This window comes from Ochlerotatus camptorhynchus, unplaced genomic scaffold (assembly GCF_037179485.1).
Source record: "Ochlerotatus camptorhynchus isolate MF236.1 unplaced genomic scaffold, CSIRO-AGI_Acam_v1.1 ptg000213l, whole genome shotgun sequence".
Taxonomy (NCBI): domain Eukaryota; kingdom Metazoa; phylum Arthropoda; class Insecta; order Diptera; family Culicidae; genus Ochlerotatus; species Ochlerotatus camptorhynchus.
This window is the reverse complement of record NW_027040703.1, coordinates 6,890,410-6,908,408: the sequence shown is the minus strand read 5'-3', so window position 1 is coordinate 6,908,408 and position 17,999 is coordinate 6,890,410. Positions and strand designations below refer to the sequence as shown.

Genomic DNA, 17,999 nt, shown 5'->3' with positions numbered 1-17,999 from the left:
GGAAGGTGCGAATTGTGTGGGACGCAGCAGCTATCGCTCACGGCATGTCCTTGAACTCAGCGCTGGTAAAAGGACCGGATCTGTTGAGCTCCTCTCTCCGGAGAGTGCAGTTTTCGAGTGTATGTTCACCATGGAGGTGCGGCTCAAAACGGCGTCTGTTCTCCATGTTAGGAGCGGCTGATCAACGTCCTGTTACCAGTGTGGGACTCTAAACAGTGCTGTGCACGATAGTCCCCCGGCGAGACAATGGGGTTGCAGGCACTACAAGTCAGCCGTAAAAAAAAACAAAAGTACAGGAAGCAAGCAATGTAAATAAACCAAGTAACAATTTTGGTTTTATGAGGGTTCTGTAGACCATGATTCAGGCTTGTAGCATGCTTTAAAACTACTATAAAACTTAAAATGTTACTTGGGACGGACCGGAACAATCGACATAGACCCAAGCAACGGAAACGGACTAACGATTGGAAACTCGGAACATGGAACTGCAAGTCTCTCAATTTCTTGGGAAGTACCTGCATTATCTCCGATTCCGTAGCGCTGCAGGAGGTTTGCTGGAAGGGATCGTCGGTACATACGTATAGGGATGGTTATACCATCTACCAGAACTGTGGCAATACCCATGAGCTTGATACAGCTTTCATCGTGATGGGCGAAATGCAGAAGCGCGTGATTGGGTAGTGGCCAACCGATAGCAGAATGTGCAAGTTGAGGAACAAAGGCCGTTTCTTCAATGTCAGCATAATCAACGTGCACAGCCCTCACTTAGCAAGTGACGATGAAGGTAAAGACGCTTTTTACGCGCAGCTGGAACGGGAATACGACAGCTGTCCAAGCCATGACGTCAAAATCGTCATCGGAGATCTTAACGCTCAGGTCGGCCAGGAGAAGGAATTCAGATCGGTTATAGGAAAGTTCAGCGCTAACCAGCTAACGAACGCCAACGGCCTTAGACTCGTCGATTTCGCCATCTTTAAGAACATGGCCATAGTACTTACTTCCAGCATAGCCTCCCATATCGGTACACCTGGAGATCACCGCAGCAGACATAATTGCAAATCGACCACGTTTTGATCGACGGAAGGCACTTCTCGGACATTATCGACATCAAGACCTATCGCGGCGCAAATATCGATTCGGACCACTACCTTCTAATGGTCAAGGTGCGCCAAAAACTTTCCGTTGCCAACAACATTCGGTACCGACGCCCGCCACGGTACAATCTGGAGCGACTGAAGCTGCCCGAAGTCACAACTAAGGACGTGCAATGCCTCGACGCAGCGTTGCCGGATGAGGGAGAGCTCACCGAAGGCCCTCTGGAGGACTGCTGGACCAACATGAAAGCAGCCATTAACAGCGCTGCTGAAGGCGCCGTTGGGTTCGTGGAGCGGAATCGACGGAACTATTGGTTCGACGAAGAGTGTCAGACGGTTTTGGACGAGAAGAACGCAGCGCGGGCGGCGATGTTGCAGCAAGGAACCGGTCATAATGTGGAGCGATATAAACATAACCGAAGACAGCAAACCCATCTTTTCCGGGATAAGAAGCGCCGTCTGGAAGAGATGGAGTGCGAAGAAATGGAGCAGCTGTATCGTTCTCAAGAAACACGCAAGTTCTACAAGAAACTCAACGCATCCCGCCAAGGCTTTGTGCCGCGAGCCGAAATGTGTCGGGATAAGGAAGGGGTATATTAACGGACGAACGTGAGGTGATTGAAAGGTGGAAGCAGCACTACGATGAACATCTGAACGAAGCGGAGGATCAAGACAACAGGAGGAATGGTCGGTACAGCGGATGAGGGGGACATGCCAGCTCCCACGATAGGTGAAGTTAAGGATGCTATTCGACAGCTTAAGAACAACAAAGCAGCTGGGAAAGATGGTATCGGAGCGGAACTTATCAAAATGGGCCCGGATAAGTTGGCCACTTGTCTGCACCGACTGATAGTCAGGATCTGGGATACAGAACAGCTACCGGAGGATTGGAAAGAGGGAGTTATATGCCCAAACTTAGGCGACAAACTAGAATGTGAGAACTATCGAGCGATCACTATTATTAATGCGGCCTACAAAGTGCTTTCCCAGATCATCTTTCGCCGTTTATCGCCGCTAGCAAGCAGATTTGTGGGAAGTTATCAAGCCGGTTTTGTGGACGGGTGATCGACAACGGACCAAATCTTTACGTTGTGGCAGATCCTCCAAAAGTGTCGTGAATATCAAGTCTCTATGCACCACCTATTCATCGATTTCAAGGCCGCTTATGATACTATTGACCGTGAAGAGCTATGGAAGATTATGGACGAGAACGGTTTTCCCGGGAAGCTGACCAGACTGATCAGGGCTACGATGGATGGTGTACAGTGCTGCGTGAAGATATCGGACTCGTTTGAAACTCGCAAAGGACTTCGACAAGGCGATTGTCTTTCCTGCCTCCTGTTCAACATCGCGCTAGAAGGTGTTATGAAACGTGCGGGCTTTAACATGCGGGGCACGATCTTCAATAAGTCCAGCCAGTTCATCTGCTTCGCTGACCAGGCTGAAACGTGAAGCAGAGAAAGGTTTATACATCGAAGACAAAGTATCTGTTAGCTGGATGAACCGAGCGGGATAGGGCTCGCATTGGCAGAAGCGTGACAATCGACGGAGATGAGTTCGAGGTGGTGGATGAATTTGTGTACCTCGGATCATTGGTGACGTCGGATAACAACTGCAGCAGAGAATTTCGTCGGCGTATTATTGCTGGAAGTCGTGCTTACTACGGACTCCACAAGACCCTGAGGTCGGGTAAACTTCACCTCCGTACTAAATGTACCATGTACAAGACGCTGATAAGACCGGTAGTTCTCTACGGGCACGTTCTCTACGAGACGTGTTCGATGCTCGAGGAGTTGCAGGTCCTTCTGGTAGTTTTCGAACGACGAGTGCTTAGGACCACCTTTGGCGGAGTATGTTAGAACGGTGTATGGAGGCGAAGGATGAACCACGAGCTGGCGCATCTCTATGGCGAACCCTGTATCCAGAAAGTTGCGAAAGCTGGACGTTTACGATGGGCGGGACACGTTTTAAGAATGCCGGACAACAATCCCGCAAAAATGGTGTTTGCCTCGAATCCGGCCGGTACAACACGAAGAGGAGCACAGCGAGCAAGGTGGTTAGACCAATTGGAGCAGGATCTTGGAAGTGTGGGACGGTGAAGAAATTTGAGACAAGCAGCCACGGACCGAGTGAATTTGCGTAACATTGTGATGTAGGTGCAATCCTGAGGGATGTTGGACCAGGGTTTAACAAAAAACAGTATCGTACTGAGAAGCAACACAATTTTTGCACTTACGACACCAAAATTGAACGTTTGTTCAAGGTTGTCTTGAAAATTCTACGCAGTGGTGAATCTCTGGATCAGATCAAAAATGAATTGACTTAATTACTTGGAGTTGAGTCAGCTCAAGTAATCAATGAAATCCCGTCTCGGCGATTCGCACAACGGGATTTCTAATGATTTCTATTTAGTTCACTCCAAGTCTGGTGAACTTAATAATTTTAAGGCCTTAGAAAAAGCTAGCCGTATGCTTCATGTCAGAGTGAAGTGGGAACACTGCAGGAAGACTGGAGGAAATTTCTAAAACCGCACCCGGTGGCACAATGGGTTAACGGAATAAAGCATTCCAATCCGTAGGCCAGCAAAAGAATGTTCTCAAGGGTGACCTTCAGAAACTTACTCGTCGAAGGTCTAAATTCTTCATTTTTGGTGATTTTAATGCAAAACACTGCTCATTGAATTGTGCTCAAAGCAATTCCAATGGTTTCTGTCTGATGATTATTCTGCAGATTATTACACTATTCAATATCCAAAGAGCCCAACATGCTTTTCTTCAGCAAGAAATCCCTCGAGTATTGAGTTGGTCTTAAATGATTCATGTCAACTTTATTGCCAATTGGTTAACCATGCTGACTTCGGTTCAGATCAAATTCTAGTAACTTTTTAATTATCCCAAGCAAGAATTTCAATTACCATAGAGCTGATTGGGAGCAATATCGAACATTTATGGAGTATAACTTTGATCTTGAATCGCCGACTACTTTTATAGTTGAATCAAGAGCTGCTTCAGCTCCAAAATGTGAAGTTAAATTCGATTCAATTATAATAGACGACGATCTTCAGCTCTTGATCCATCTGAAAAATGTCCGTAGGCGGCAATATCGAAGAACACGCGATCCTATCATGAAGGTTATCTGATGGAGATTTGCAAAAACAAATTAAAAGGAGGTTATCTGCCCTGACGATCAAAATTTTGAAAATATTGTTTCGAAATTAAGCATTTTGAAAAAAAAAAAACCTAAACGACCTATTCCAGGGCTTAATGAAGGTGGAAACATTATGATCACAAATGCGGAAAAAGCTCAGAAACTTGGTTAGCTGGTTGACAGTGCCCCTAATTTCAGTTTAGGTCCTACTAGTTCTATTAAGAATCTCTGAATTGTCTGAACATATTCTTTCGGAAAAATATTTTTGATGGTTCCTGCAGGACTGATTTGGACGAAGTAAGCTCTATAACTAAAAAACTTCAAAATATGAAAGCTTAAGATGATTGTGAAATTTCCTTTATCCTTATTGATAAACTTCCTGAGAGTAAAATTTTGCTTACTTCAAAAGTAAACTTCTTGAAAAGATAATTTTGAATAGAATGATGCTTCACATCAATAAGAACTCAATTTTGCAGATTAGCAGTTTGGATTTCGCCATGCATGGGCATTCAACTACTCATCAACTCTTAAGAGTTGCCAATTTAATTCGTTCAAACAAATCTGAAGGCTGCTCAACTGGAGTTGCACTTCTAGCCATACAAAAAGCATTCGACAGTGTTTGGCATGAAGGTTTGATTGCTAAATTGAAACAGTTTAATTTTCCGCTCTATGTTAAGAAATTAGCTCAAAATTATTTAGCTGACAGAACTCTGCAGGTAAATTCTCAAATTTTCAAATCTGAACGACTACCTGTTAGAGCTGCAAACTGCTCAGGTGACTGTGACCATTGTCGGCATCCTGTTTTTGATTCGGCAACCTTTCCATTTGAACTGCGTATTGGACAGTTTTTCTATTCTCAGTCGTAAAAATCTAATCAAACTGAAACTAGAATACTAAGGAATCGTTTAAATTTAACGAAGAATTTTGGTGTATAAATCCTGTGAGTTTAACGTTTCTATTTTGGCTATCGAACACAGTCTCTGCGTATTTTTTAAAGTTCTAATCGTAGAATTTTGATTCAAACCGGTAGCCTATTGAGCCTGCAAGCATCGCAAATTTTACGATTCAGGTTTAAATCGATTGTCCTAGCCTTTATGAATTTTAATCAAACAACTCGAAATTAATGACCATGACTTGGCAAACCCCATGGTGTCCTTGCGAATTGCCGAGCAACCCATCCCATCAAGGTCCAACCAATGAGGTACGAACTTCTTCCCTGTCCCTCTCCTTATTTGACAACGTAATTGCGTGACTTCGGCAAAGTATTTACCTAGTACTATGTAGGTACCCTTTGTATGTTGTGCGGATGTTTGCCTTTTTGTTCCGATCCGACCTGAAGCACATACAAACGGGGAGCAAGCACCAGCGGGAATGGCACACATATTCATGAACCAACGCACATGACGCACGACCGGGGGATCCGGATAGAGGGAGGAAAGTTTCTGACGTACGTACGCACCCTACCCTGCCCGACTATAATTACTGCGATCAATCAACGGCTTCGGGGTTGGTTCTTGTTGTTAGTTTAGAGTCTACCCGCTCTCATGGGTTCCTGTTGGAGGTTTGTGGCTTTTGTACTTCTTCTTGACGCAACCGAGCTTGACAGATATTGATCTTTTGCTACTGCGGCAGGAACTAGTTGACCGGGAAAACGACTCTCATTAGCACTTAATTATTCTTGCTTGACTCCCGGGGATACTAATTCCTGGAATTTGTCATTTTGGAAACAAGGACGACGCTCGGCAAGGGTCCGTTTTTGTGATTTAGATAAACTGATTTTACTTTTGGGATTTCAAAGGAAGTATGATTATCAATCCAAGATTCTCAACTAAATTCGGAAGCGCTCTTTTCTCTCAGCTCCAGGAAAATAGTCTCGCATAAGAGTTGTGATAGTTTTGCATCGTTCGTTCTGACACCCTCGCTCCCCACTGGTGGAAAACGCAAAAAGATAATGATCGCCCCCGAAGGCATTAGGAAGAAAATTAATCTGCTCCCCCGTTTCGAAGCAGAGAAAATTCACTGCTCACTGCTCCGAGTCGCTCGGTGTACTCTAGAAACTATATTGCACTAATCAGTTCAGTTTCCAGCAGATATCCCTCCTTCGTCTACCAGTCGATGGCCCCAAGACTGGAAAGCCGGATTTGAATCCGTAATGGAATTCTCCATCCCATCCCAAGAACCGACCTCGTCTGCCCTGGTAGTGGGAGTTGTGTTAGACTTTATCTAATGGATGTTGTACTTGAAGCAAAAAGCTTCTCGAGAACTGACCTCCATTTAATGGGGCTCTTCTGACCCTGGACCCCGGTCGGTCAGTACTCCGTTGGATGGCAGAGCTTGGAATGAGGTGAAACATAAAAGTGAAATAAAATGTATATTAATTAATTTCACTCAACTCCACAATTTTCCCACCCACTCCCGTATTGCCCCGGAGGGCGAAGCATGTCTTAAACAGTGCACTGATGGAATGAATATATATAGATAAATACGTGCTCGGCGCTTTCCCAACTTGCTCGAGTGTACTAACTTTGTGCTGTTTTATCTTCTTTTTCAGGTGAGTGAATCATTGCAGAAGCGTCGAGTTGTGCGTTCGCTCTTTAGATCCACACGCTGGCTGTTGCAACTTGAACCTGCAGGTAGGTACGCAAGGTACGGAGCTCCCCCTATATCCTCCTATCCAATCCTATATAGCATAGTGAAAACGAATGAACACTGCTTGGAAATAATTATTTGCCACTATTGCTGATGCAGTTTAACAAAAGGGAGATTGAAGAGATTGAAGAAATATTTGGCCACTCTGATACGATAAATCAGCAAGGCAATTATTTTTGAATTCCTGGATCTGAACATTTTGTCTTCTCTGAACTGATGGTTTTGCGTTTTGATGTCGTTTCAGCACTATAATGGCAAAACTTTCATAATAACAGGTGATTTTGACATAGAACTACGTCTTTGTGAACTATACTGGGGCGCAATTAAAAAAAATGACGAAATAGTGTTAGCTTTTAAACGCTTGTAACTTTGTCATTTATAGATGAAATTAAAATCCAAATATTTCCATCGATAGGAAATAACTCTAAAAATCTATTGAAATAAATACGTTTCCAATTTTCCATAAAAAACTTCTGAGAAATTTACAATTGATAATTTTATCACTGTTTTCATGGCACTTGGTTGCTCATCGTTCTGTTTGAACCTGAAAAGATTTTAAACAGCGCTGCTGTCGTGCCTCTGCTCATTTCCGCTTCGGGGGGGCATGGCAAGCAGCAAGCAGGAGCAAGTCAGCGGTTAAAGGTGGATCACGGCGTGATCACTTTGACAACCAGCGATGGGGTGGAAGGAGACTCACCTCTTCAACGAACTGTTTTTGCATTAAGCTATCCGCTTCTACCCGATATCATCCTGGTGGTTTTTCATATTTAGCTCTCGTTTGTGGAAAGTCGACCGGATGACATTTTGTTCAATATTGAAAGTACCGTCTTCTGATAAGGTAAATACAACTGCCTGTTACGTTGTCATAAAATGCAAACTTCAGTCTCTTCTCTGCTCCAGAGACCTAATGATGGAGCTACTGAAAAAAATACGTTTTTTTAAGAATTGTTTTATCTCACAACACTCTTGGCATCTTTATGAACTATACTGGAGGGCAAATGAACAAAAATTGTGTGACGAAATAGTGTCAGGTTTTGAACGCTTATAAAATTTTAACATTAGCATTACTTCTACGTGAAGTCAACGATTTACATAGTTGAAGATGCTAATTTCAAATAACAGACTGTAGTGGCAATTTTTATACGATAGATGGAGTAGATGAAAGCATAGAGTTGATAGTTCCGTTAGAGTACGGCAGTGTGAAGATTGCATATAGATATTAGAATCCATCTATCGTATAAAAATTGCCACTACAGTCTGTTATTTGAAATAAGCATCTTCAACTATGTAAATCGTTGACTTCACGTAGAAGTTATACTAAAACATATAGTCAAAGTACATAACTCTGGATGGGAGCATACCATCAATTACTGTCAATGGTCGAAAGGTACAGTAGCAGCACCTACCCCACCCGTGTCCCCTCGAGATCGTCAAGTCGACGATGACAGGAGCACATATCGTGGTAGGGGTAAACAATAGTTGCAATTTCCAAACCTACGACTGGATGCCTTCCTTCAAATAACAACTGAAGTGCGGTAAAAATCGGTAGAACTGTTTCAAACACACAGTTGGTACTTGAGCGGGTCGGTTTTCATCTCTTTTTGCCAGTGGTGGCGGGGGGGGGGACACCCCTCACCATCCCTCTCCAAAGGGGGAGTTTGGTAAAGAGAGATGAAAAAACCGATTTGTACCTTCCTTAAAAGTTGTTCTAGCTCGCTATTCTAATATCTATATGCAATCTTCACACTGCCGTACTCTAACGGAACTATCAACTCTATGCTTTCATCTACTCCATCTATCGTATAAAAATTGCCACTACAGTCTGTTATTTGAAATTAGCATCATCAACTATTAGCATTGGTTTTAGCATCGAACAAGTTGCACAATATCGTAGGTGGTACGAATTCAAAACTATTAAGAGCAAGACGGATATCTATTACTGGACAGCTAATAAGTAGGAAATGATTACTATCTCCCAGATAAAGAGATATCTCTCTCTAACAGTTAAGGATTGTCCTGGCCAGGTCCTTGCAACTGGTAGGGATAGGAAAGGTATGTTACTCCGACATTTACTTAAGAGAGATGCAGAGAACTCTACGACCCCTCATAAATGTCTTGAGAATTTAGGAACTATGTTAGTAGGGGCCTCCCTTAGCCCAGTCGGTAAAGGCGCAGCTACAAAGCAAGACCATGCTGGAGGTGGCTGGGTTCAATTCCCGGTCCGGTCTAGGAATTTTTCGGGTTGGAAAATTTCTCAACTTCCCTAGGCATAGAAGTATGATTGGACTTGCCACACAATTATACTAATGCAAAAAATGGTGCAGGCATCGAAAGCTCTCAATTAATAACTGTGGAAGTGCATCTAGAACACTAAGTTGAGAGCGATATGCAATAAGCTTGTAATGCGAAGAAGAAGAAGAAGAAGAAAGTTAGTAGGGAAGGTAATTGGATACACCCGTCAGTGTTGCTGGCAAATGTTGATTTTCATTTTTAAAAAAGAGTGAAATTGCTGTCCAGAGCGTCTTCTGGAAGATAAGGTTGCTGAAATAAATGAAGATATAACATGGTGAACTCACCATCGTTCTCAAACCCTAATAATAACAAATTCAATAGATGTTAGAGATTATTCATAATCATAAAATACATCATAAACCAAGTTAAATTTTTGGTTTTATGAAGGTCCTGTAAATCATAATTTAGGCTTTTAGAATGCTAATAAACTTCTGTAATGCTTGCAATGTAACGTGGCCAGAAACTTAATACATTTCAGATTTTTTTTTATTTAGAAAGTTCAACGATCTTGAAACATTTAATAATTTAAGGCACCTTCTAGAATTTACATACTTTTATGAATGCGATCTCCAAAACATTTCAAAGTCTCTTTTAAATTTCATAGAAATATTTCGAGGTCTGTCCACGCTACTTGGAAAAATAGTGCCAAAAACACGAATTTTACAAACAGAAGGAATAAAGTTTGAAATAATTTTGGACATTTTGAACTTTAATTAATTGAGATCCGATACTTTTATTAACGATTTGATTGATTAAAGAATTTTCATGACTGTGAGATTCTTCTGATTTTGAAAAAAGAAAAAAAGGAGCTTGAAAAACATTCAAAGTGTTTTTGTGTTACTTCATACGCGAAGTTAACGATTTTCAGAGTTGGTTGGAAATGCTAACATGAAGCTTTAGTGTGATGATTTATTAGCTAGAGAATGATCTTTAGAAGAGGGTAGGTGGATAGTTCCGTTAGAGTACGGCAGTATGAAAATTGAATAGAAGTTGAAAATGAGCGAAGGGCCATTAATGTGACAGTTTTTCAAGATAGACGCACATTTTTGCCTAACCCGTACGATGTACGCGGGGACTTGAAGTATGTCTCCAAGCGTAGCGTAGCCTGGGCAATGTTGCCAGTCCGGCAATATCAAAATGAAGAAGTGCGACGCACACACCGGCGCAGTAACCAAAGTACGGTGATAGAGGAAATGCTTCACCAAACCCGAGCGTCTGTTCACCATGGAGGTGCGGCTCAAAACGGCGTCTTTTCTATATGTTAGGAGCGGCTGATCACCGTCCTAGTGCCAGCGTGGGACTCTAAACAGAGCTGTGCAGTATGGTCTCCCGGTGAGACAGGGGGTTGGGGCAGGCCCAACAAGCCGCCCTGGAAAAAAACATAAAGTTGCAAATACTGAAGAAAGAAATACGGATCGGAACAATCGGCACAGACCTATGCAATGAAATAATTAGTAGGATTGAAAACTCGGAACATGGAAATGCAAATCGCTCGGCTTCCCGGGCTGCGAACTTGACGAACTTCAACCACGCAACTTCGAAGTCGTAGCACTGCAGGAGCTTTGCTGGACGGGACAAAAGGTATGGAAAAGCGGGCATCGAGCGGCTACTTTCTACCAGAGCTGTGGCACCACCAACGAGCTGGAAACCGGCTTCGTAGTGCTGGGTAAGATGCGCCAACGCGTGATTGGTTGGCAGTCGATCAACGCGAGGATGTGCAAGTTGCGGATGAAGGGCCGTTTCTTCAACTACACGAAGGGAGACCCAAAGACGAGAAAGAAGCGTTCTATGCGCAGCTGGAGCAGGTGTACGACGGCTGTTTGCAACGGGACGTCAAAATCGTCATCGGCGACATGAACGCTCAGGTAGAACGGGAGGCAATCTACAGACCGGCCAAACAGCCTGCATGCCGTATCGAACGACAACGGCCAACGATGCGTGAACTTTGCAGCCTCTCGAGGAATGGTAGTTCGAAGTACCTTTTTCCCCCGCAAGGATATCCACAAAGCCACCTGGAGATCACCTGACCAACACACAGAAAACCAAATCGATCACGTTCTAATCGACGGGAAATTCTTCTCCGACATTATCAACGTCCGCACGTACCGCAGTGCGAACATAGATTCGGACCACTACCTAGTTGCAGTATGCATGCACTCAAAACTCTCGACGGTGCATAACACACGTCCAAGTCGAACGCCGTGACCCAACATTGAGCAACTACGGGACGCTGGAGTTGCCCAGGACTACGCGCAGCAGCTGAAAGTTGCACTACCCACGGAAGAGCAGCTTGGCGCAGCTTCTCTTGAAGATGGCTGGAGGGACATCCGTTCAGCCATAGGTAGTACTGCTGCAGCGGCACTAGGTACTGCAATCCCGGACCGAAGAAATGACTGGTTTGACGGCGAATGCAAACTGTTAGTAGAGGAGAAGAATGCAGCACGGGCGAGAATGCTGCAACACCGCACGAGATTGAATGTGGAGCGATACAGACAAGCGCGGAACAGACAAAACTCGGTATTCCGAAGAAAGAAGCGATAGCAGGAAGACTGTACCGCGTAAACGACACACGGAAGTTCTACGAGAAGCTAAATAGTTCGCGCAAAGGCTACGTGCCGCAAGCCGATATGTGCAAGGACTCGGACGGAAACCTTCTCACGAACGAGTGTGAGGTGATTGAGAGGTGGAAGCAGTACTATGACGAGCGCCTCAACGGTGAAGCAGCAAAAAACGAAGGTGACACGGCAACAGACCTTGGAGCACGCGCTGAAGACGGCAGGCTACCGGTCTCTGATCTTCGAGAAATTGAGGAGGAGATCGGTCGGCAGAAGAACAACAAAGCAACTGGTGTAGATCAACTACCAAGTGAGCTATTAAAATACGGTGGTGAAGCACTGGCTAGAGCGCTGCACTGGGTAACTGCCAAGATTTGGGAGGAGGAGATAATACCGGAGGAGTGGATGGAAGGTGTCGTATGCCCAATCTACAAAAAAGCGACAAGTTGTATTGCTGCAACTACCACGCGATCACATTGCTGAGCGTCGCCTACAAGGTACCTACTCTACCAAATACTATGCCGCCGCCTGTCACCATTTGCAAGAGAGTTCATGGGGCAATACCAGGCGGGACTCATGGGTGCCCGCGCTACCACGGACCAAATTTTCGCGATTCGGCAGGTTCTGAAGAAATGCCGCGAATACAATGTGCCCACACATCATTTGTTCATCGATTTCAAATCCGCATACGACACAATCGATCGAGATCAGTTATGGCAGATTATGCACGAGTACGGATTTCCGGATAAACTGACGCGATTGGTCAAGGCGACGATGGATCGAGTGATGTGCGTTGTTTGAGTATCGGGGACACTCTCGAGTCCCTTTGTTTTTCGAAGGGGGTTACGGCAAGGTGATGTACTTTCGTGTCTGCTATTCAATATCGCGTTAGAAGGTGTGATCAGAAGAGCTGGGATAGACACGAGTGGCACGATCTTCAGGAAGTCCATCCAGCTTCTTGGCTTCGCCGATGACATTGACATCATGGCACGGAACTTTGAGACGATGGCGGAAACGTATATCAGACTGAAGGCTGAAGTTAGGCGGATAGGACTTGCCATCAAAGCAGAGACATACAAAGACGCATTATGGCAGGGGATCGTGCCTACTTTGGACTCCGGAGGACGCTCCAGTCGAATAAAATTCGCCGCCGCACGAAGTTGACTGTCTACAATACACTGATTAGACCGGTGGTCTTCTACGTCCACGAGACCTGGACTATGCTCGTGGAGAATCAACGTGCCCTTGGTGTTTGCACGGATGACGTGCAGATGGATGACGAAACGTGGAGGAGGCGAATGAACCACGAATTGCACCAGCTGCTGGGAGAACCATGCATCGTCCACATTGCAAAAATTCGGCCACTACGGTGGGCTGGGCACGTCGTAAGAATGCCGCATGACGACCCAGTGAAAATGGTTCTAGAAAGCGACCCAACAGGAACAAGAAGAAGAGGCACGCAGGCATGGTGCATCGGCCAAGTAGAAGGCGACCTGCGGACCCTAAGCAGACTACGAGGCTGGCGAAGTGTGGCCATGGATCCAGTAGAGTGGAGGTGACTTTTTCGAACAGCAGAGGACAACAACGACAAGCCTGATTGGTAAGGTAAGTAAGCAGAACGACTAGTAAGCGTCCAATAGAATCTTCGAAAAGATTAAATGTTAATCTTTTTGAAGCTTCCATTGGACAGTTGTCCGTCGCTCTGCTCCTCTAACTAAGAAACATGGTCAGGACAGTAAATCTACGCAACAAGAAATAGGTAAAATGCTCCCTAAAATTATGACCATGGAACATTTCAGTATTTTTTAGGGAACATTTAATAATTTTTTTATGCATCATTTTATGTTTCTTATTTATAATGTCTTTTGTTTTATGCATAATGTTTAATATTTACTGGTGCAATTTCACTTATTTATGGTGCATCCAAATATTTTTATTGAGTATTTCCACTTAAATATTGACACATATGAGTATTGTTTATGGGGTAAATTTTGAAATTTTATTCATCTTAATGATTAAAAGATGGGTATGGAAACATTTTTTCCTAATTAAGCATCCAGCTGATGATGGTTCTATAAAAAAAATTGAAACGAATTGTATTTTGAATTTTTATTCTTCAAAAATGCAGTATATTTCCCCTATAATTATTCAAATGTGTGCTTCTAATTAAAAATATTTCAGCACTCAACTTCGTCAGAGAAGTTGATGAATCATGTTGAAAACCCCACCGTTGTGCCTGTTGAAATGAAAAAGTGTCGCTCCAGTCATTCTAATTGATAACCATGAGATTTATCTTCCACCTCTCGGCGGTGGCGTTGCAAAAGTTCTTATCTGTCCCTTTGCTAATGTATCGAATGGCCAACCTTAATCACCACCCAGAACTTCCCAGTAACTTCCTCCACTGGCTGCCAGCCAAAGGTACAATCTAAGATAAAGTAACACCCATAAATTACAGTTTAGTTACTTTAAAGAGCGAGAGAGAGAGAGAAAGAAAGAGCTAATTATCCACAACCATTTTCCCATTCCACCAGCCACACTTTCGTACGTTTGTCTGGTGGTCTTTCGAATCGTTACTATTATTATATCCAGTCTTGCGACGAGAACGAGGACCACGGTATCACAATCACACACTCACCTTTATCGAGTTATCCCCTTAACATACCTTGAGATAATTAATTTCCTCGTTCAGTTGCTCGGCCTCGTGGGAGTGTCGCTCACTTTGCTGAATCAGTTCGTTTTGCAGTTTGGAGCAGGTTCTGAGGAATATTTTAATATTTTAATTCAACTGAATTAGAATTCGGTGGAAATCGGTCGGAAAAGTGGAATAATATAGAGTGTTTGTAGCTCATGAGACAGAATCACTTATCAATGTTGAGAATGTGATTTTCTACTGGTAGGTTTCGTAGGAGAGGATTTCATAATAACTATTGCTAGGAAACTCACTCGCATTCCATCATGGCTGGATTTGTAGATGTGGCAGTTACAGGTATATTCAAAGTTGGCTCGGAGGGATGCTGAAAAGGGGAAATAGATAGATCATTAGAAAAGTGAAAACTTTTGTTTTGAAAAAATTACATTGTCAATTTGTAATTTATACATAAAGTTTTGAATTGTAGATAAAATTTCAAAACTAATGTGGAAATTTGCATGCTTTCAGAGCTGATGTAACGTTACTTCAATGCTGCGTTTTACTCGCTGGAACTAGTTTTCATACATTTCACAATTTATCATTTGAGCATGGTAATATGAGCGGAAAACTTTTTCCAACTTTTGCTGTCGTTTTCTCAATTTTGCCTAAAGCGTAAGGGAGTATCCATTACGAACGACACGCGAAATAAAAGAAATAGAAGGCCCCCTCCGATCCCTTCGTCGCGTTTTTCCTACATCTTATGCATCGCTTGTCATAGATTTCCTTCCCACCGTAGAGCGTAACGTACTTATTGTATGGCCCCTAATGTCGTTGCTTCACACGTTTTGGCACTGCCATTGAAAAACATTTATTTCGAATTTTGCTTTTCAAATTTTTGCATGGAAACGAAAATTCACATTAGGTGGATCCGAATCATTTTGATGAACGGTTATGTTTACTTCGAACTAGAGAGATTTCTCTGCTCATGCTGGTGCATAGGAAAACTTTACTAGAACTCAATATAACTAATTTATTGCAGCCCCTGTCAAAATGTGTACTGCTCTGCTTGGGAGATATTTTATGTTTATGATCAAACTTTTCGTTGTCTCCTTGGTTCGTTTTGTCTGTGGATCCGAGCTGTTTTTCTTTTTCCTTCGGCTGCTTCCAACGCATGAACACCACACCTCACCACCAGACTTTCGCAGTAAACCTGTCCGATGCAAAAACCGACTGGCACATGGACCAGATTGAATGTGAGAATGGAATTTTAAAATGACCGAAAAGAAAACTTTTCCAATTGTAATTAATTTTATGGCATTATTAAAAAGCCATAGCGAGAGAGCATAGAGTCGGTAATCAAGGCATGACCGATGGCAATGCTACTGGATTCAATGGCAATGCGCTCGTTGCATAAATTCTAACAATCAACGAACGGATACGAAATTAGTTGTCTGAATAAAATTAAAAAGTCCTACAACGAGTAGCCGAACGATGTAATTAATTTTCTGTATGCTGAATAATGGGTATATGATGGTGTTTTACCATCATTACCACCTGTAAATGCCAATGTTGAGTGAAAGCGTGAAATTCCTTTCATAAAATGTAGGTCAAACTCGATTTATGACTGATCCATTACCTTTTGTTTATGCCTGCGCAAGCATCGTCATAATTTAGACATTCCGCATTTTATTCATCTGCACTGGATCATAATATATAATACATCATTGGTCGTGAAATTCTTCGAGAATAAATTCCTGTAACAGGCCAAGACTTCTTCAAAGCTTTAAAACAAAATCCAGCACTTCATTCTTTTACCTTACATCTTGTGATGTTTTTTTTTTTAATTCTTTATTTGTTCAAATTCAAAATAAATAACTTTTAATTTTAACCTAGGTGCTCCAGTTACTACAGTAACATACCAGCCTTAATTGTTATGATATATATTTCCTACCTTGGCAATTCAGTATTTTGATCAGGTTGTCCATACCTGCATGTCAGTATAACAATTGACATCTTAAAATAATAATAAAAAACTAAAACTAAATCTTATCTAAGTATAAAGGGATTTGTATCGATGTCCTTTCAGATAAACTCCACGATAGTGGGCTTTCATTCAGTGGGCTTATGAACAACTATTTGAGCAACTTGTTGTCTGAGAAATATATGAGCTTTTCTCATGGAAACTCGACAACTTCACGAATAAGTTAGATGGGTCTCCCCCAGGGCGCATGTTTAAGCCCCCTTCTTTATATTTTTTATGTAAAAGACATTGATGGTTGTCTTGATGAAAATTGCTCGCTAAGGCAGCTTGCAGATGATGGCGTTGTTTCCGTCACCGGGCCAAGTGCACCGGACTTGTAAGGACCATTGCGACATACTTTAGACAATTTATCTACTTGGGCTATGAAGCTAGGTATCGAATTTTCTCCGGAGAACACTGAGTTGGTTGTTTTTTTTTCTAGCAAGCATCATCCTGCACAGTTACAGCTTCAACTAAAGGGTAGAACAATCACTCAAAGTATATCTTTCAAGTATTTAGGTGTCTGGTTTGATTCCAAATGCACATGCACATATTGTGTATGTGAAACAAAAATGCCAACAAAGAATCAATTTTCTTCGCACAATTACCGGAACTTGGTGGGGAGCACGCCCGGAAGATCTGATCAGGTTGTACCGAACAACCATCCTTTCGGTTTTAGAGTACGGCAGCTTTTGTTTTCCAATCCGCAGCAAAAACACACATCCTTAAGCTGCAACGGAGTCAATACCGTTGCCTTCGTATTGCGCTAGGCTGTATGCACTCGACTCACACGATGAGCCTCGAAGTACTCGCGGGTGTTCTCCCACTGACAGATCGTTTCGCTGAGCTGTCATCCGTTGTAAAGTATTGAATCCTTTGCTAATAGAACACTTTCAGAAGCTGCTCGACCGAAATCCTCAAACAAGATTCCTGAGTTTGTACTATTAGTTTTCTCTTCCTGAGCCGGCCTCCATTTCCAGTAACAATTACTTAACGCGTTGCGTGGACGTAACAAGTTCAACGCCTTCTAGACTCCTGACGTACCATGCTAGCCAACCAGGACGCATTGTAGAAAGTTTATTGGAAGCCCCCAGTTCCTCTAACACAGTCGTGCACGTCCCTGCCTGCGTTCATCACAGTCGTCCTGGACCTGAGTTTAGATGTGGGCTGGGGGTCTTCCAACCTCCTATGACAGGCAAGTACACACTCAACCATTCAAATTCGATACCTGATGCCGATCGAACTTTCAGCACTTTGAATGCCGCTGTGCCAACTTCATCTCGAAACTCGGAACGCATCGTAGAAAGCCTCATGGAAGTCCCCAATCCCTCCGCCTCAGTCCTGCCATTTGCTGTCTCCGCGCATCATCGTCGTTCCGGGCCTGTGGTCGGATGTGGAGAGGGGATCTTCCACCCAACTTATTTTGGCGAGTATTCTTCCGATCTTGACATTGGTCAGCTACTTCCTGTCGTTCCTGTGATTTCCAGGAAGAACCAAAGCCCGCTGACATGCCGTTTGCAGAACACCGAGACCCTCAATCACAACGACCAATTCTCCGTTTCAAGCCGAAACGTCACAAAGCAGTATGAAAGCCCTGGACCCACCTAGCTCAG

At 43.2% G+C, this 17,999-nt stretch overlaps 2 protein-coding genes across 4 annotated transcripts in view; both read right to left on the bottom strand.

The window, feature by feature from the left end:
• The window catches only part of LOC135703430 (regulator of nonsense transcripts 3B-like), a 406,370-nt gene that overhangs the window by 320,419 nt on the left and 67,952 nt on the right, over positions 1 to 17,999 (bottom strand). The window lies entirely within an intron of this gene.
• Positions 1 to 17,999, bottom strand: part of LOC135703418 (beclin-1-like protein B) — a 145,945-nt gene that overhangs the window by 77,584 nt on the left and 50,362 nt on the right. For all 3 annotated transcript variants that reach the window (XM_065224636.1, XM_065224635.1, XM_065224634.1), the window contains exons 6-7: positions 14,681 to 14,751; positions 14,400 to 14,493 (exon numbers count right to left, since the gene is read on the bottom strand). In XM_065224636.1, the coding sequence (XP_065080708.1) occupies positions 14,400 to 14,493; positions 14,681 to 14,751 (165 nt within the window). The remainder of the gene's footprint in view (positions 1 to 14,399; positions 14,494 to 14,680; positions 14,752 to 17,999) is intronic.